General features: G+C 34.8%; 1 protein-coding gene across 2 annotated transcripts; it reads right to left on the reverse strand.

Moving 5' to 3' along the window:
* Positions 1–961: 961 nt before the first annotated feature.
* Positions 962–21347, reverse strand: apba1b (amyloid beta (A4) precursor protein-binding, family A, member 1b). 2 transcript variants are annotated; one of them, XM_073829958.1, is made up of 13 exons: positions 21206–21347; positions 16042–17721; positions 14372–14473; positions 14224–14263; positions 11416–11561; positions 10865–10897; positions 10538–10633; positions 8183–8386; positions 7912–8091; positions 4116–4328; positions 3265–3384; positions 3040–3180; positions 962–1461 (listed from the first exon to the last, which is right to left on the reverse strand). In XM_073829958.1, the coding sequence occupies exons 2-13, from the start codon at positions 17674–17676 to the stop codon at positions 1390–1392; spliced, it is 2982 nt and encodes a 993-aa protein (XP_073686059.1). In that variant the 5' UTR covers positions 17677–17721; positions 21206–21347; the 3' UTR covers positions 962–1389. The 2 variants fall into 2 exon arrangements, with proteins under 2 accessions (XP_073686059.1, XP_073686060.1); XM_073829959.1 differs by lacking the exon at positions 10865–10897.
* Between the last annotated feature and the right edge of the window lie 226 nt (positions 21348–21573).

A 21573-nucleotide genomic window follows, 5' to 3' on the forward strand; every position in this document is an offset into this window, starting at 1 on the left:
ATCTAATGCAACTAACATACATCTTTTCACCTCCACCTGTTTTTTCTGACAAAACAGACGCAACGAGCGTTTTTCTGTCCGGTGGTCATGCCTTAACTTTGCAAATTCCAGTATTGCATCCTTCTCATGGGCATTTAATAGTTTTTGAGGTAAATCTCTTTTTTGGCTCATTTTATCTGTAAAAGAAAATGTGCCTAATAATTCTGCACACCTGAATATAAGAAGTTTTTCACTTCCAGCTTTCATGGACAATTATATATCACTTATAAATAATTAAATACAAAATGAATAGTAGTTATAAAGATTGATGTGGTTTGGAATTGGTCAAATGTGCTTGAAAAAAAAAAATATGACCACAATATCAACGTGCCTAATAATTATGCACACAGTGTATATCTGCATAAGGGAGAATACTATAGAAATGAAACTTGGACATATTTTAAAGTAGTCAATGTGCAGCTTGTATAGCAATATAGATTTACTGTTCTCTGAAAATAACTCAACATACAGCCATTATTGTCCAAATAGCTGGCAACAAAAGTGAGTACACCCTACGTGATAACAGCAGTATGTCCTATTCATCGTGTTTATGTTTTTGTCTACTTGACAACTCTCTCATACTGACCACAGGATGTTCAACATGGCATCTAATTGCAAAGATTTGAGAATTAGAATTGTTGCTCTCTAAAGAGATGGCCAAGGCTATTAGAGGTTCAGTAACACCCTGAAACACTAGAAGTTACACTACAGTGGTCAGGGTCATACAGAGGTTTTCCAAGATGGGTTCCATTCATAACAGGGCTTGCAAGAGTGTTTTCTGTTAAACCCACATCTGTGTTGAATGTTTAGAGACCCACCAAATCTTTATTTATTTAAGAACAGAGTAACCAGAAATTAAACCTATCAACCCCACAGCAATAGAAAACATAAAATGTACACCTTTAATGAAAACAAACAAATGTAAATAGTTCATTGGTTCCTTTACTTTGAGTTGATTGATGACAACAGTACAGCTCAGTACATCAGATCTGTGTCGATAAGAGTTAAATTATAATGTTGCTGTGTTACTGTGCTCAGTGCCATTGATCTCTGTGATAGTTTACTGTAGGTCCAGTCGTGTGTCGGGCACCTGATCGAATATCCATTAATTTCTCTTTGGTACTAATGCCGGTGGAATGATAGCAGGCGTTCAGAGATCCGTCAGACCAGAGAGATTAAGGCAGGTCACATGGTGCTGGAATGGTTTGGTTTATGCACTAATGGAATAATAAATAAATACATACATCCAGTTAAATAAATCTGTAAACACTTATATTAATCTCTCAATAAATAATAACTCTGGATCAGCTCATGTGTGGAGGTGAAGTGGTGTTGTAGCCCTGCAGAGTGTCAGATGTAGACGGGTTGTTCCTGGGCTGTGAGCAGGCGGTACATGGCTGCAGGCATAGTCTTCATATGGATCTGACAAAAAATAAATAAAAACACATTACATTATTCACCTGCACTGGATATCCATTCATGTGTGCGTCATATTTTTAAGATTATTAAACCATTAGCGTAGCATCATGCTATCATCAAAAATGTAAACAGCTGGGTTTATAAGTGTGCGTTTATGCAAATATATTTTTACTTAAAATGTTCATTCGTTTTGGCTGTTCATTTACACAGCGTTTTTTAAATTTTACTGAAATAAAAAACTTTTCTAATTTTAATTTTCTTCAACTTCGTAAAATACCTGGCTGATTTTAGCTTTTTAGCTTTAGCTTTTTTTTGGCAGGGAACACTAAAATTGAAAAGAAAAAATGTATAATAATAATAATAATTAAGAAATAAATAAATAAAAATGATATAAACAAATTAAAAGAAATACTAACAAAATGCAACAAAATTACTAAATATACAAAAAATATACAAACAAAATAAAGAAAATATATGATTCAAAAAATTCTTAAAAACTAAAATAGTATCTCTAAATCTCAATTGCCTAAATGAAGTGAACATATCTTTTTAATTATATAAACTTGTTGTCTGTGGTAAAATCACTGTAACGCACACCCTTAGGTACAGTACTAGTTGTAAAATGGTGGTAATAGTAATATGAAGAAAGCCAATCAATATGAAATACATCTTGAAATTTATTAATAATCAGAATAAAGTCTCTGCCATACAGTTCATCAGCAATTTAAAACTTATCGTCTGTGGTAAAATCACTGTAACACACAGCCTCAGGTGCTGTACTACTGTTATAAAATGGTGGTAATAGTAATGTGATGAAAGCCAATCAATATAAAAATACGGTAACACTTTATTTTACGGTTTCTTAACTAGTTGCTTATTAGCATGCATATTACTAGAATTTTAGCCATTTATTAGTACTAATTAAGCACATATTAATGCCTTATTCTACATGACCTTATTCTACATCCCTAATCCTACCCAATACCTAAACTTAACAACTAGCTTACTAACTATTAATAAGCAGCAAATTAGGAATTTATTGAGGGAAAAGTCGTAGTTAATAGTTAATAAGTGTTCCTTATTCTAAAGTGTTACCAAAAATACATCTTGAAATGTATTAAGTCTCTGCCATACAGTTCATCAGCAATTTAAAACTTGTTATAGTGGTAAAATCACTGTAACGCACACCCTAAGGTGCTATACTGCTGTTATAAAAATGGTGGTAATAGTAATATGATGAAAGCCAATCAATATGGAATACATCTTGAAATGTATTAATAATCAAAATAAAGTCTCTACCAAACAGTTCATCAGCCATTTAAAACTTGTCGTCTGTGGTAAAATCACTGTAACGCACACCCTCAGGTGCTAAACTACTGTTATAAAATGGTGGTAATAGTAATATGATGAAAGCCAATCAATATGGAATACATCTTGAAATGTATTAATAATCAAAATAAAGTCTCTGCCATACAGTTAATCAACAATTTAAAACTTGTTGTCTGTGGTAAAATCACTGTAACGCACGCCCTCAGGTGTGTTCTCCAAACAAACAGTTCTTTCACATATGCGGATCTTTACCTCTCCCACAGCGTTTGACAGGATATGAACGATCTTCTCGTGAGGTGTGGCCACTACGCTCTGACCGTTGATCTCGATGATCCGATGGCCGACGCGGACCCCTCCTCTCTCTGCGATCCCCCCTCGCATCAGACTACAGATCTGAACACAACACAATCGCTATCAGAAACTCTGTCATCACAGAAACTCACAACACATGTCTGATGTTTTAATGTGAATACTCACAATGCCATTCTGCACACTGAAACCCAGCTGATAGCGCAGGTCTGGTCTGCGAATGAGGACCATGGTCACAGGAGGACACCTGACGATGTTCATCTTGATCCTGGATTGAGCCTTCAGCCCCTGAACACACAATAAGTACCATTTGAGAAAAAAGGCAACCCGAAAATCCACACCAATCTACTATAAATGAAAAAATATACCCAAGATAGCAGAGTAATAGCAAAGACTATAGAATACCCAAGACATGTCACTCATATAGTTTTGAATGGGGAAAAATGCAACGCTCATTATGGCCGCGAAGCCCCTGCCTTCTTAATGAAAGAGCCAATCGTTGATTAGTAAAGTCAGCTGCAGTTAGAAGTCCCGGTTGCTATAGAAACAATCGGCGCTCTAAGACATGCGCTCAATACTGCACATGCGCACTGGCTCATTTAGCCAGAAAAATAAGCGTTTTTTTAACGCTATTGGAGCACAAGGAACCATATTTATGAGGCAGATCTTGTCGGATTTCGTTGGTGATTTAAAATATGAAATTGAATCATAAGCTTGGTGAACAGTTTTGGAGAATTTGATGTTTCCCCATTCAAACAGATAGGAGCTGCACTTGCCTGCCCGAGTAACGTTTCAAAGATGGCCGCCGAGTAACATGACTTGCCTTAAAGCGACTTTGGTAACAGTCATTCTACAAAACATTTGTGTGAGTATTGAGTCATTAGACTAGCAACATGCTGACATCAAACTCCTTTGGAATCAATGTTTTATGTTGAGCCTAAATTGCTAAAGCTTAAGCTAAAGGCTATACGCAGATGTAATAAAAGACGTGAACGATAGTAAAAGAAAACAAGTCGTACTTTAATGATGCTCTGGCATGTGGAGAGTGGCAGTCCCACCAGACTGGTGCCGTTGACAGTCATGATCTGATCGCCGATGTTGAGTCTTCCAGACTTGGCCGCGGGTCCGCCGTGCATCAGGCTGGCGATGATGACCGTGGGAAGGATGGAGCCCCAGCCGGACTCTACGATCACCACACCAAGAATCTCACCTTTCTGCTTCTCTATGTACACCTGACACAAACACACAAACATATCTGAAATACTGAGGCAGTGTGCTCACACAATACTGGTTCATTTTTTAAATGTACTCTAGCAGTGATTTTATTTAGTGAAGATGTAATGCCTGCTGAAGAATGTATAGAACATGATATAGTTATTATAAACCATTTGTGTCTGATTTGTATTCCAATTGACCATTCGCCTGAAGTTAGACTGATAGGTAATCTGACCAATCATAAAAGTGAATTTTGTCTGACAAACAAACCAGACAGGAGAGTTGATTATTGTCGGTGAACTTGAAAAATGGCGTGAACTGACGTATTTCCGCAGTTGAAACAAGATACCTTCTGATGTTCAGTCACGTTTATTTTGTGCTATAACTAGTATATAGGAATAAATAATAAGATTATGTGCCGCTTTAACTGAGGCGCTACACCAATCTGTCACGACATATTAAAGAAACACAAAACAGTATTTATTGTTTAAACTTAACAACAAAAAAGGAAAAAACAAAATTGGAAAGCTGAGGTTGTTTCAAGGGTCAATGATTGCATTTTTTTGTTAAAAATTGGTTTAAATGCATAAAAAAAGATGCCATATATAAGAAGTATGTGCTCACTTTAACTTTTCAAAAAACATTAGTTGTTGTTATTTTTTCTGTTATTCAAAGTGTTAAAATATCATGTGGTGCGACTGTCCGGCCATAACTTCTTCGTTTTTTAAACATCCTTGAAATTACCCTTTATTATTTATTCAGAATAATTGTCTGCACTATTTGGCATGATTTCCAAAGTGTTTTGTAATCCTATAAAAAATTGCAAAGCATTTGTATTTATATTTCCATCATAATATCCAAACAAACTTTGTCCGATGATGACCATTTTATGAAATATCATGTGGTGCGACCATCAAGAAACTACCATTTTAGGACTTTTATGTTGAAATCCATTCAAAGATAGGACATTGCATTATATACCAATTTGCCAAGAACCCATTGAAGCATCTAGCAAGTTTGTAACTCTCTTCCCAATTTGGAAATTTTTAACATTTTCTACTGTAAGAAAGATGTGACAGCATGAACATCTCAGAACCTTAAGAACGTACATTTGCATAATCTAATAAAACTAAAAAATTAAAAAAAATTAAAAAACAGTAATAAGAAGCAGAATTTGACTAATTATTTTTACTTTAAACATTTTAGAAATAAAATATTCCTGTCACTTCAAGTCCCCTGACGTTAATCTACTCTCCTGTCTGGTTTGTTTTTTGGACAAAAATGATGAATTCGGCATTGATTGGTCAGATCACCTGTTAATTAAACACCCGGCGAAGGGTCAATTTAGCAGCCAAGATTGAGCAACGTTCAGAAATAATGCAATGCATGCAGTTAATGTGCTGCACTTTTCACACGTGTCTTTAAATAGATTTTAGTTGTATAATGTCTGTCATTTGGAGCGACTACTCATCTTGTGGTGCGACCAATAATAACAATAACTGTACTAAATTAAAAATAAAAAAAGTCTAATTTCTGAAATATTGAATCACTGCTACAGTATGCTTAAGTTAATGGTATTTTAAAAAAGATTTCTATCAGCTCTATGCAATTTACAGGTAAAATGAGTCCATAAGTCCAAAATAACTACATTTAAGAAGGCAACTCTGAAATTGTAGAACAAACATATGAGATTATGAAAATGTATTAATTTTAATATAAATCATGGTCAAACCACATGACATTTTTTAAGACTACAACCAGTTCATCTAGATCAGCCTTTCTCAAACTGTGGTACGCGTACCACTAGTGGTACGCGGGCTCCCTCTAGTGGTACGCAAAATAATACTTATACTAAAATAAAATAAAATACATTTAAAAGGTGAAACACGATTTAATATATGAGAATGTATGAAAAAAAAAAACTATCAACCGATGACAAAAAATGGAAGGAAATTAAGACAATAAATAAGTTAATAATTTTAAAAATCCGCAAGTGTTTCTGGGTAACGTTAGCTGAGAAACAAGAACTGCAGTTAGGCATAGCCTGTTTTGATTTTTGTGTTTTGTTTTTTGAAGTCAAGTACAGTAACATTTCAGCACAGCACAGTTTTATTTAAATTTTAAGTACAGTTTCAAATAACATTGAAGATTTGTTTTATATTTATTTTATTACAATGATTAATTTTCATATGCAGTGCATTTTAATTGATTTTTTTATTTAAGTAAAGTTTATGATTTTCCAATTTTAAACACAGTGTTCCATCTGTGTATGATTGTTACCGTGGCCAACAATATTAAATAAACTTGTTAAATAAAACTTTTAAAATGTTTTTCATGAAAACTTTGGCCTACTCCGCTACTGTACTTTAATGTTGGTCATTAGGTGGTACTTGGAGAGCCAAGTATTTTCTCAGGTGGTACCAAGTGTAAAAAGTTTGAGAACCACTGATCTAGATGAAAAAACATTCAAATCACTGTCACAAGAATACATTTAAACATCAAAAATATTTTTTTAATTACTGCATATTATGGGAATGTAAAATGTTTTTGTCTCTAGTTTCTGTTGTGCCATACACATTCCCGCTTTAAAACCTTTTCATAATTGAAACACTGATAGTTTTACCACATATTTTTTACCACATTTCAATCAAGGTATGTTTTTCTCTTATTATGCTTAAATTGTACTTTACATTTTCCAAAGCTTCATTTCTTATTTCAACTCTGATATATGAACCAAGAAAATTGTTTTCTTTTGGCAAACTTCTTTTGGAGTAATATGTACTGTAATATTTCCTATATTAGCCATTTTCAGAATTTGTATTCAATTCTTTTAAGTTGAATGTTGGTCAATGTTTTCAAACATTTTTATATGTATGATATGTGACCCTGGACCACAAAACCAGTCATAAGGTTAAATTTTACAAAACTGAGATGTATACATCATATGATAGCTCACTAAATAAGCTTTCTATTGATGTATGGGTTGTTAGGATAGGACAATATTTGGCCGAGATACATCTATTTGAAAATGAGGAATCTGAGGGTGCAAAAAAATCAAAATACTGAGAAAATCACCTTTAAAGTTGTCCAAATTAGGTTCTTAACAATGCATATTACAAATCAAAAATTACATTTTGATACATTTACAGTAGGAATTTTACAAAAAATCTTCATGGAACATGATCTTTACTTAATTTCCAAATGATTTTTGGCATAAAAGAAAAATCAATAATTTTGACCCATGCAATGTATTTTTGGCTATTGCTACAAATATACCCCAGCGACTTAAGACTGGTTTTGTGGTCCAGGGTCACATATAATAAATGAAAACACACCAGAATTCCCCCAGTAAATTTAAATATATATATTTCACATTTCAAAGTATATGATCTTCAAACAGGGTTGAAACAATGCAGTTGCAGGTTTTAGCTTAGCAATGATAAATAACTGCTACTACTTTGCAGGGCTGCACACACATATTAGGCATAATAGTCTTTTCAGGAATAAAGATTTGGCCATTGGAAAATCCTAATTGGGAAAAAAATGAAAAAACAAAAATCAATAACTGAAATACTGAAATACTATCACAGGTGAACTTACATCTCTGCAGTTTTCAGACTTGGAGAAGTGAATGAGGTCGTCGTTGTACATGTCCTGAGTATTGAGCAGGTCGCTGTACTCTCTCTGGCTCAGATCCTCTGGATCAATGCCATTGGCTCTCAAAAACTCCTGATACGCCACACTGAAGGCCTGACCGATGGACTGAGCAATTAACTGAGCCTGGCAGAGAGAAACAACGACGGAAATACAAGAAACATCAAAAATGAGCATTCTTGCATGAAGTACATGGTGTGAGAGTTCTGACACTTACATCCTCTGACTCAAACACATGGCAGATCATCCTGTACTGCTGGCGGTCGTCGTGTGCTGGGTTTGTGTGCTGCGGTTCTGCGCTGTCTAAGTTCTCCTGTGCGCTCTGGGAGCGAATCATCTTCCTGCGAGCCATCAGCACAACCATGTTCCCGATGTCAGCGATGTACGAGATGGTCCTCAGCGGATGGTCCATCATGGTGTCCTGTCAAGATGGAGACGGTTAGTTTGGTTGTTTGAAAAGTCAAACATTTCATCAAAGCGATTGAGGGTTATTCCTGAAACTGTAGATTTGGGTCAACAAGTGTCCACAACAAATTAAATGAAAAATATAGGGTCCCACTTTACATTAGGTGGCTTTAACTACTATGTCAACTAAAAATAGTTTTTAATTAAAATGTTTAATGTAACAAGTATTTTTGTAAATATCATGAATTAGTCATTTTGGGCAGTTGCACCCCATGACATTGAACTTGAACAAACCTTGCCTTGTTAAGAAACCGAAGAATTGTGATATTTTAGAGATCACTGATGTTGACACACATTCATGTAGGGGTCGCTCTCTATTACATCACTTCCTGTTTTTTTTTATGGTTTTAATGTTTTTTAATGGAGTCTCTTCTGCTCACAAAGCCAGCATTTCTTTAATTAAAAAGTACAGCAAAAACAATAAAAATGTTTAAATATTTTTACAATTTAAAATAAGTGTTTTCTATTTGAATATATATTAAAATGTAATTTATTCCTGTGATCAAAGCTGAATTTTCAGTATCATTACTCCAGTCTTCAGTGTCACAAAATCCTTCAGTAATCATTCTAATATTCTAATATTATCAATATTTAAAACAGTTGAATACATTTTTCTACAATTCTTTGATAAATAGAAAGATCCAAAGATTAGCATTTGTCTGAAATAAAAAGCTTTTGTAACATTTATACACTATACTATTCAAAAGCTTGGAGTCAGTATAATTTTTGGGTGGGGGGTGGGGGGGGGACATTTAAAGACATTTATAATGTTACAAAAGATTTCTATTTCGGATAAATGCTGTTCTTCTGAACTTTTCATCAAAGAAACCTGAAAAAAATTGCATTCAGCTTTTTTTGACATAATAATAATAATAAATATTTTTTGAGCAGCAAATCAGAATATTAGAAAAATTTCTGAAGGATCATGTGACTGGAGTAATGATGCTAAAAATTCAGATTTGAAATCACAGAAATAAATTACATTTTAAAATACATTCAAATAGAAATCTATAGAAGCCCGTTTCTGCCACTGAATAAAAAATAAAAAATAAATTTTTCTTGCAATTTTGAGTTTCCATCTCGCAATTCCTATTTTTTTTTCAGAACTGTGAGATATAAACGTACAATTGCAAGTTATAAAGTCAAAATTGAGAGATATAAATTCAGAATTGTGTATCTAGCAATTCTGACTTTTTTCTCAGAACTATGAGATATAAAAACACAATTGCGAGAAATAAAGTCAGAAGCTTTATTCTCGCAATTGCGACTTTGTATCTTCCAATTCTGACTTTTTTTTTGTGAGATATAAACTCGCAATTGCAAGTTATAAAGTCCGGTTCTGAGGAAAAAGGACTGATATGTTCACAGAATTCATATCACGCAATTTTGATTTTATTTCTCAGAATTGCGAGTTTATATCTTGCAATTCTGACTTTATAACACGCAATTGTGAGTTAATATCTCACAATTCTGAGAAATGAAGTCAGAATTGTGAGATAAGTCACAACTTTTTTTATTTTTTAGTCAGTGGAGGAAACGGGCTTCCATAGAAAATAGATATTTTAAATAGTAAAAATATTTAACATTTTTTGCTGTACTTTGGATCAAATGAATGCAGGCTTAGTGAACAGAAGAGACTTCTTAAAAAAACATAAAAAATCGTACTGTTCAAAAACTTTTGACTGGTAGTGTGTGTATATATATAATTTAAATCAGAAAATATCAAATACTTCTTACAATTGCAAAAAAAAATCATTGATTTATTAATTTTTGCATAATGGTAATCAGAATAAAAGGAAAATGTTCATTATTTCAGTCAAATTTCTTTTCTGTTTCAAATTTTCTTCATTATGATATCAGGACATTTGTATCACCTCAACATTTTTGACTTAACTTTCTAATAAAAATATCAAAATAAATTACATTTTTACATAGAAATGTAAAAAAACAGCAGTTGCTTCACATGCCGGTCAGACTAAATAGCCAGTTCTAAAAAGCCAGACTGCGTCTATAGTGACAAGACATGTGAAGCTCGTCTCTCATTCATTTTTAAACAGCGAATTCAAAGTGAGACAAGCATGAAAGTGATTCAAAGAGTGTTGCGCACCTGTGTGTAAGCACTGAGCACTTTGATCCTCTGCGTCGATATAAAGAGGTCCACTTCGGTGCTGGCCGGCGGCCCACTCTCAGAGCCCTGCTGATACTGTAGAGAAAGACAAACAGTTATTACTCTTAAAATAGCACAACACTTCCTGTACTATCATATACACCACTCTCTAGTCTCCAGATAGTACAAGTGTTCAGCATCAGAGACTGTTAGCTGTTAGATTTCAATTCCTTGCTTCTTGTAATCTAACAACGCATACAAGACAAAAGAACAGCAAAAAGTACATGACACTGCAGATCCGCAAGTATACAAGAACAAACAGCGTACCTTATTTCTGATTTTGGCCTGTGTCTGGGCTGTCTGCTCGACAAGGGACAAATAAAAACAGAGAACGGTCAAATAAAGCCTACAAACATAAAAGGACATGGTGCACGCGCCACGATTGGTTTGGAGATGACAGACACGCCCAGATGATAGAAAACAGGGTCATTTGGCTGAAGGGGGGACGGAGTGGGTGGGATGTTGGTATTGTGATAGGCTGAAGGTTTGTGGGAAACACTATCAAAATTTGGTCAGTGATCAGAGTGACACCAGTGGCCCCAGAGACAAAACTGACTCTCACAATCAACTAACTGTCACTCATATTTGTTTGTTAGCACACGGATGCTGGATATCCAGAGATATTTGTGACATGTTTTTCATCCGTAACCTCACATAACCTCAGATGAATCATGATGTTACTGACTGACTGAGGTATTGCTGTGTACATGTTTGAGCACGCACTAAAACGAGAACAGACAGGGACATCAAATAATTGGTACACCAGAGGAAACTCCAGCGGGGCGTCCCTGGTCTATATATGCGGGTGCGTTTCTCACCCGGACGCGGCTCATGGCCTCCTGGGCTTGCTGCATGCGGGCGCTCTTTGTGGGCGTCCTCTCTGACAGCAGCTGGGTGGAACCCAGGTAGTTTGCGGCAAATATGATGCCGTCAATCAAATCCTCCGGGTCACACGGGCCAGGAACTGTGGAAACAGGCAGACTGTTAACACAACAGAACATTACACTTGTTATTGTGCATTATTTTTAGGATGCAAATCAATGGGATCCCTCTAAATGTTTTGTCATTCCCACAGGAATCAAAATCTCAGGTCTGGAATCTTCTTTTTTTTTCTTCAGAAAAAAGGCTAAACTATGGAAGCCTGTTTCCACCACAGAATAAAAAAATTAAAAAAGGGAGGTGGGATTTTTTTTCTGAGAAAAAAAGAATTGTGAGATACAAACTCACAATTGCGTTATATAGTTACAAAGTCAGAATTATGAGATATAAACTCACAATTCTGAGAAATAATCAGAATTGCCTGACATAAACTCACAATTGCAAGTTATAAAGTCAGAATTGAGATATAAGCTCACAACTCAGAGAAATAAAGTCAGAATTGCATGATATAAACTGAAAATTGTGAGTTATATGGTCAGAATGGAGAGACATGAACACAATTCTAAGAAAAAAAGTCAGAATTGCCTGATATAAACTCACAATTGCGAGTTATAAAGTCAGAATGGTGAGATAGATGAGATGACAAAAAATGAGATGACAGTTTTGAGGAAAAAAGTCAGAATTGCGTGATATAAGCTCAAAATTGTGAGTTATAAAGTCAGAATTGCCTGATATAAACTCACAATTGCGAGTTATAAAGTTAAAATTGTGAAATATGAACACAATTCTGAGAAAAAATCTGAATTGCGTGATATAAACTTAAAATTGCGAGATATAAGCACACATTCCAAGAAAAAAAAGTCAGAATTGCGTGATATAAACTCAAAATTGCGGGTTATAAAGTCAGAATTGGGAGATATAAACTCACACTTCTGAGGAAAAAAAAAGTCAGAATTGCCTGATATAAACTGAAGATTGCAGGTTATAAAGTCAGAATTGAGAGATGAACAAATTTAAGAAAAAAAGTCAGAATTGCATGATATAAACTCAAAATTGCGGGTTATAAAGTCAGAATTGGGAGATATAAACTCACACTTCTGAGGAAAAAAAAAGTCAGAATTGCCTGATATAAACTGAAGATTGCAGGTTATAAAGTCAGAATTGAGAGATGAACAAATCTAAGAAAAAAAGTCAGAATTGCATGATATAAACTGAAGATTGCAGGTTACAAAGTCAGAATTGAGATGTAAACTCATAACTCTGAGAAATAAAGTCAGAAGTGCGTGATATAAACTTCCAATTGTTAGTTAAAAAGTCAGAATTGGGAGATATAAACTCACAATTCTAAAAAAAAAAAGTCAGAATTGCCTGATATAAATTGAAAATTGCTGGACAGAAAGTCAGAATTGAGAGATATGAACACAATTCTAAAAGAAAAGGTCAGAATTGCGGGATATTAACTCAAAATTGTGGGTTATAAAGTCATAATGGCAAGATATAAACTCACAATTTTGAGAAATAATGTCAGAATTGTGTGATATAAACTAAAAATACCGAGTTATGAAGTCAGAAGTGCGAGATAAACTCATAATTCTGAGAAAAAGTCAGAATAGTGAGTTATAAAGTCAGAATTGTGTGATATAAACTCACAATTCTGAGAAATAAAGTCAGAATGGCCTGATATAAACTCACAATTACAAGTTATAAAGTCAGAATTGCCTGATATACAGTAAACTCACAATTTTGAGAAATAATGTCAGAATTGTGTGTTATAAACTAAAAATACCGAGTTATGAAGTCAGAAGTGCGAGATAAACTCATAATTCTGAGAAAAAGTCAGAATAGTGAGTTATAAAGTCAGAATTGTGTGATATAAACTCACAATTCTGAGAAATTAAGTCAGAATGGCCTGATATAAACTCACAATTACAAGTTATAAAGTCAGAATTGCCTGATATAAACTCACAATTTTGAGAAATAAAGTTAGAATTGCATGACGTAAACTCAAAATTGCGGGTTATAAAGTCAGAATTGCGAGATATAATTTTCTCAGAATTGTAAGAAAGAGTTCTGACTTTATTTCTAAGAACTGAAATAAGATAAAATATAATATTATATTTTATAATAGCAATTAATCCGTGCAAGTTAATCCTCTGAAAAAAAAATTTTTGTCTTGGTAATCTTTAATCAAATTCCGATCATTACACTGAAATAAAGTTGGCAGTAATTTCTGGTTCATGCAGATTTTAAAATAGTATTGAAAATAATATGCATTAGTTCTAAATTCACTTTTGGAAATATAACCTGGATATATTTTTTTAACATATTTAATAGTTATAACTTTAAATACATTTAAATATATTTTTTATAGTTGTAAAGATGGATTATAATCTTACAAGAGTATGCAGGATAATAAATTCCTGATGAATCATAATAACAAGGAATACATTCCTCATGTTTACTTATAAATCATAATAGTCCTAAAAACAAAAATGTTAACAATATAAAAACTACTTGCATAACATTTAAATAGTATACAAAATAATACTTAAAATACAATTTATTAACATGTATAAATAATATACCTAGACATAATTTTGACAAACTTTGTGAGAATGTGAGATTTACATTGAACTGAAATCTAATGAATTTGTATAGATGTAAAGATGGCTTACAATGTTACAAGATTATGCAGAGTAATAAATTATTTGACCAGTATAACAAAAGCCTGGTTTCCTTAAACTCACCATCAACATATGTAGGGAAAGAGGCCAAATTTCTTCTCGTCTGCAAACCAGAAACACAATATTACTACAATTTACAGTAAAACTGTAAGAAATAGGGATAAATAATTAATCATAAATATGATACTGCAAGTCCAGTATTATAATTCACCTCTTCATTTGGCACACTGGGACTGACGTCTAGATCCTGGTCCTGATGATGTACTCCAGAGGATTCTGCTCCCAAAGGAAGTTCAGCATCTTGAATTGGAGCCTGTAAAATAGAAGGTATAGGAAAATATTATTGGAAAAAGTTGCATTATTACCACACACCACACAAAAGTAAAAGTTTCAGTGTAAATACATTATTTGAATCACTTGGTAAGCTTGGTTTTATTTACATGGCGCGGCTTGCTGTTCAACATTCAAATACTCGGCTAGTGCTTGCTGTAGCAGTTGCAGCACACTTTAGAAACCCTCCACTTCCCCAGCTCCACCTGTTTCTGAACTTGCTCTGCTGCAGGCGCAGCAGTGAAGCTGATCTATTTCACCAAGACCAAACACACTAACATTGTCATGCATATTACCATGCTAAACTCTCAGAGAGTTGTCTTGACAGAAATGTACTTTATGTCTGTGCTTGTACAATAAAAACTACAAAAACGTTGGTGGCATTTTGCAAATAAGTCTAATTGTGGGCTATTGAAAGGGAACCCTGGGTATTAAGACTCATTAAAGTCTTATGTTATTTAAAAAATCCACATTGTTTTATACTTATTTTAGACTTTGGGAGTGCCATTATTTCAATGACGTGAAATGGCTGCACTTAGTGAGCTACTGCCGCTAACTGTTGCTATTATTACCGCAACACAACTATAAAAATGATTAAAAATTCTTAAATCAAGAAGGATTTTTTAGACAAGTAAAAATTATTGTCTTGTTTTTAGAAAAAACAAGTCAAAATCAAGTGTTTTTTTGCTTGAAACAAGCAAAATAATCTGCGAATGGGGTAAGCAAAATAATCTTATTTTTTTTTACCAGATTGGCAGATTATTTTGCTTGTTCTAAGTAAAAACTTGATTAATTTTGACTTGTTTTTTTTCTGAAAACAAGAAAATAATTTTTACTTGTCTAGAAAATCCTTTATTTAAGAATTTTTTGATATTTTGGCTGGAAACAAGACCAAAAAAATCAAAGTAAGAAAAGCATTTTTTGCAGTGTACTAGAGAAGTGATTTAAGTCTTCACTGCTTTTCAAGCGATAAGAAGAGGAGCAAAGAATGGGAAGATGCCCATGAACAAGTAAAACGTCCTAAAGACTAACATCTTTGTTCTCTCCACTTTGGCCCTGATGCCTTTGAGGCACAACTACTGAAAGAGCTTACAAATGGCAGAGACAAGAAACGCTAGATACCACCCTGGCAAGATGTAAACTTGCCGACGCTTGTCAAGAAGCCGCAGCCACTGAAGGAGTTTCTCAGCACGGATTTCACTCGATATCCAGGGTGTTTAGACTCCTTGTGAGGAAAACCGGTGGTACGGCATTTGGTTTAAGCCACTTCCATTGCCACCTGTAAGCTCTTTCAGTAGCTGTGGTAATCATATCAGTATTTTATTTTCAGAGTTGTGTATTGTGTTGCAGTAAAAATAGCAACATGTAGCGCCAGCAGCCATTTCATGTCATAATGTTGCTTTAATGGGTTTTCTATTACATATTTCTGTAAGAGACATCATTTATGTTATATTAAGCCATACATGTCATAAATCCAGAGTTCCCTTTAAATAAAGTTTCAGGAACTTCATCATAAAAAATTATAGTAATTATGCCAGACAATTCACTCACCGCATACTGTGGAGAAGACTGCGATAGCTGACATGGTGACTGTGGATATGAGTGAATCTGAGGCTGTGGATGGTTCTCCTCAACAGGGCTCACATCCTGTCTCATCACCCACACGGGCTCTGTGATCTTGTCCGGCGTGTAGGGCGAACGCACCGTCTTGGTTTTCACCTCCTCGATGGCTTCCTTGATATCCTTGATGGCCAAGGAAACAGCATCTCCTGTAGCTCTGCAAGACTCTGTTATTTGATCCTGGGATGGAGTGGACGACTTGTCAGGTCGTTCCATTCCTTCTACCTGCAAATCAGGTGAAAGCTGAGTAGTTTCCGAAGTCTCCTCTTGGGGATGAACTTCTTGAGAAAGGCTAGTCGAGCTTGACGTCTTCCTGACCTGGGCTCTGACTCTCCCTGAGCTTTCGGCTTCATCTCCTGACTGTTCATCATAGTAGTGGAGCCTGGAGCCCACTGAATTAAGCTGACCGATGTCTTCCTGGTAATCACCCTCATCCGTGGTCACACTCTGGTTCTCCTCGTACATTTGAGGTCTGATCTGATCTAAAGGAAGATCTGTTAGATATGATTCTGTATGATATTCTGTTGGAGTCTCTTCAGAGTGAGAATCTGGGCTTAGTTGTGGGTAGGAATCAGTGCAGGCTTCAGGACTAGAGTCTGGGAGATCTTCCTGATGGTCTTCAGCATGTGACATGGGACTCTCAAACCCTTTATCCTTGTTTGTATGAGCGTAACCCGTGTTAAAATGAGCAGGGTATGACTTTGGATCTGAGTTGTAGCTTCGAAGAGTCTCGGGGAAGGTTCGTGGAGACTGGAAATAAGGTTTGCTCATCATGTGGTGAGGAGATGTTGCGAATGGTGGAACGTCTACTCTTAGCGGACTGGTTCTTTTACTTTCAGGCCGACTTTTTGAAGCAAACTTTGGAGGAACATAGTCCTGCTCAGAAGCTTCTCTGAAATACTCTTGCTCTTGGTTCTCTTTCGCCAATTCCTCTTCAGCAAACTTTGATTCTTCACATTGAACCTTCTCCTCCAACTGTTCCATTGAAGGTTCTGGATTACGATCAACCTGTGTATCAGATGAATGGGACAGATCTGGACTGTTTCCATCCTGTCTATCAGTGATTGGTTCATCCTGAGGAGAAGGAGTCAGCAGTTCTTGAGAGGAATCTTCTGGAGATAATGGCTCTGGAGAAGCTTGTTCTTTTGGAGGAGTTTTAACAGCATGTTGTTCATCTTCTTCCTCTTTGTGCTGTTGTCTATGTCTGTGCTGAAGGAGTTTCTCTCCACTTCGATGGTGTCTTGACGCCCCCGATTTGGGCTGTTGGCCAGCTTTAGCTTCTGTATCTCCGCTCTCAGCCCGCCTGCGTTGTGCTTGACCGGGAACATGCCGCCTACGTTGACGCGGTGGAGCTCGGCTAGATCCAGACGTGTGCTGGTTGGCTTGGTGATGATAGTGTTGATGGTGATGATGGTGGTGGCCTTGGCCTTCTGCATCCGGATTGTGAAGCTGACATGGCCTCCATCTGGGTCGACCTCCCTCTAGAGGAGTCCCATTGGGTTGCTTGCTGCGATGAGGGGGAGGACCTCTGGGACCCGCCTCCTCCGGCTCCTCCCTATGGCTCATGGCTCCGCCCACTCACTGCTCATTGTCTAGATGCTGCTGAACAGCCTGAATGACACCCAGAAAACATAAAGGTAGTATATCCAACAATATATGTGGGTAAACAAGTCATATGTGACCCTGGACCACAAAACCAGTCGTAAGTCGCATGGATATATTAGTGGCAATAGCCAACAATACACTATGTATTATCAATTTTTCTTTTATGCCAAGAATCATTAGGATATTAAATAAAGATCATGTTCCATAAAGATATTTAGTAAATTTCCTACTGTAAATATATCAAAACTAAATTTTTGATTAGTAATATGCATTGCTAAAAACTTAATTTGGACAACTTTAAAGGCGATTTTCTCAATATTTAGATTTTATTTCAGATTTCCAAACAGTTGTATTTCAGCCAAATATTGTCCTATCCCAAACCATACATCACTGGAAAGCTTATTTATTCAACTTTCAGATTATGTATAAATGTCAATTTAAAAAAATTTAGCCATATGACTAGTTTTGTGATTCAGGGTCACATATGGGAGACAGATAAACTGCAAAATGTCCAAAAAAACAGATATCAATATAAACCAGCTATGTGACTCTTATATATGTCTGTATAATGACAGAGTAACACATTGCATTTGTGTTTCTGTGCCAAGTTGTGGTTTATGGCAGTGACGCTGTCACAGATGGCCTCACCGTGGGCAGCCGTTATGCTGTATACTCCACCAGTCCTGGAGTTCAGCAGATTCATCTGTCAACCCTCCCATAAAAACCCAAAGCCAGGGGATTTACCTCCCTATTTAAACAGAGATCTTCACTTTCACCGTGCAGCTACTTTGCATTGTTTACAACTGAGAGCATGCATGCATAATAGAGGCACTCTGCAGTTTTGGTGGCAGGTGGTTTCACTTACTTTCAGATGGCAAAAAGTGGAAATGCAATATACACTAATACCAAAAAAAAAAAAAAAAAAATCTAAATGTATTTTTTTTTTCACATTCTATAATTAACTGTGTATGAAATGAAAAGAATATGAATTAAATATTACAAACAATAAAATAATAATACACAGGTTTAAAGTACGATGAGTTTCATTTAAAAAAATTGAATGCAAATCCTGTTTAAATTTTTTGTACATTTTTTTTTTTTTTGAAAATATTTATTTTTTAATGACTGCTGTGGTTACCCTATTAAAAAAGTTATAGATTTATGAAAGTACATTTTTTTATGAAAATACATAACCTGGAAGTTGAATCAATAAGCTTTCTATTGATGTATGGTTTGTTCGGATAGGACAATATTTATTTAATAGGACAATATTTGGCTGAGATACTATTTGAAAATCTGGAAAAATTTCCTTTAAAGTTGTGAGATGTTCTTAGCAATGCATATTACTAATCAAAAATTACGTTTTGATATATTTACAGTATGAAATTTACAAAATATCTTCATGATACATGACTTTTACTTAGTATCCTAATGATTTTTGGCATAAAAGAAAAATGTTGACCTTTACTATGTATTTTTGGCTATTTAAATATGCTACTTACGACTGGTTTTGTGGTCCAGGCTCACATTTCTTAATATTAAGCCTAAAATATGTTTCAATGTCGCTATTGATGAGGATTGTATGATCTTAAAATAATATCAGTCTTTAAATGCAAAATATTTAAAATTTACCTAAAGTATACTTGCAATAGTTTCACTTTAGCACAATCAAATATACTTTAGTATATCTTTAGTTAGACTCCATTACTATTTCCGCACAATTAAAGTGCATTAAGTACAAAATTAGTTGTTCCAATTTAGCAGACTTTAAATATACTTTAAATATACCAGTTTAGTATACTAAAAATACAATTGCATGGTTTTATTAATAAGTACATAATATGCAAATGTGTTTGCAGTATACTTAGCATGAAATAAATGTATTTTAAATACATTTTTGTATATTTATTATTATTTTACTAGGGTATAACCACGGCTTAAAAGAGTTATGGACCCAGTTAGATATGGACCAACTTTTAAAAGCTATACCTTAAAATAGACTGATCTACTTCAACAATACAGGTAGTAAAACAGAAGGCAAAATCTGATTCTGAATTAAAGTTTATTGAAAGGACCATAACTATAAATAAACATAAAGATGCTATAGAAGGATATACTAAACTATTTAAATGCAAAGTAATAAAAAAAAAAAAGAAAAAAATTATTTAAATCTAAAATATAATCAAATGTGATCAATCAGGCAGGGCTTTTTGAAACCTTTCAAGGTAACCTTGAAAGCTGTAACACGTATTTTGTTTACAACATTTTAAAACACATGTACATCTTGTTTAATATATAGATATTTACAGTAAGGTTATTTATTTATTATTTATCTCCCAATAGCAGTAAACAGTTTTAACATAAGATTTCATATATTCTGTTAATTCTATTATTTGGCTGTATATGTGAACTGGACAACTAAACCAGTCATAATGGTCAATTTTTTGGAAACTAACTGAGATTTATACATAATCTAAAAGCTTAATAAATATGTTGTCCATTGATGTATTGTTAGGATAGGACAATATTTGGCCAAGATACAACTATTTGAAAATCTAGAATCTGATTATTATGAGAAAATCGCCTAAAGTTGTTCTTAGCAATGCATATTATGTTCTTAGCAATGCATATTACTAGTCAAAATTAATTTTTGATACATTTACTGTAGGAAATTTTAAAAATATCTTCATGGACCATGATCTTAATATACCAATGATTTTAGGCATAAAAGAAAAAATTGATAATGTTGACTACAATGTATTTTTGGTGCAAAAAAAATAAAAAATAAAAATAATGAGAAAATCGTTATAAGATGTTCTCAGCAATGCATATTACTAATCAAAATTAATTTTTGATACATTTACTGTAGGAAATTTTAAAAAATATCTTTATGGACCATGATCTTAATATCCCAATGATTTTTGGCATAAAAGAAAAAATTGATAATGTTGACTACAATGTATTTTCGGCTATTGCTACAAATATACCCTTGCTACTTAAGTCCAGGGTCACATATGTTCAAAAGAATATTATTGTGGTATTTTTGCATTAGCATTACAAACATTTTGCCTCTTAATCTCAGAGAAATACCTCTAAAAACATAAAACTGTATTGTTTTTAGTGTATCGTACAAAATGTCACGACTGTCGATGCATTTATTCACTGCTGCAGTCACGCACAGGTAGATACTGCTAACCATCTGGACATTTCGGCGCCTCTAACACTAAAAACTAGTGATATCTACAATTAAACAGACAATAAAACACCGAAATGTGATTTACCCGTGTCATTTGGAAACTTCCCCTCAGTAATAAAAGTTAAAAGCCTGTTATTTCGTAACGTAACGGGCCTGCGCTGTGGCAAACACATCCCTCCCCAGTGAATTCATCCAGCAGGTGCAGCTCCTGTACGATCTGTTACTACCGCTAGTGAAACACCACATATATCCGAGACCACAACAGCTGTTTACAGCATCATCCGTTATGCTTACCTGTTATGAAAACAAGCGATGAAGAAGAGCTCTTCGGCTTGCCTTCATCTTCGTCGGTTGTTCTTATCAACACACTGGGATTAAGGCGAGCGGAGCGGCGGATCTCAGACCCCTCCTTCGGCATACAGTGACATCAGAGCGGATTATACACCAGTAAATACCCTCCCTGCCCCCAAACCATCCCACAACAAATCGCACCATCTGTCTTGTGCTTTTGACTCTGTTACACTTTCCTTTGCACATACACAGGTTTGTATTAATATGTTCAGAACTCCGGACTGAGGATTTAATCTTCTGTGTAACGGATGTTCCCACTGTTCATCCACTCAAAGTGACAAACTCAATTTAAACGGTTTGGTTTGGTCGCT

This window comes from Garra rufa, chromosome 23 (genome assembly GCF_049309525.1).
Source record: "Garra rufa chromosome 23, GarRuf1.0, whole genome shotgun sequence".
Lineage (NCBI taxonomy): Eukaryota > Metazoa > Chordata > Actinopteri > Cypriniformes > Cyprinidae > Garra > Garra rufa.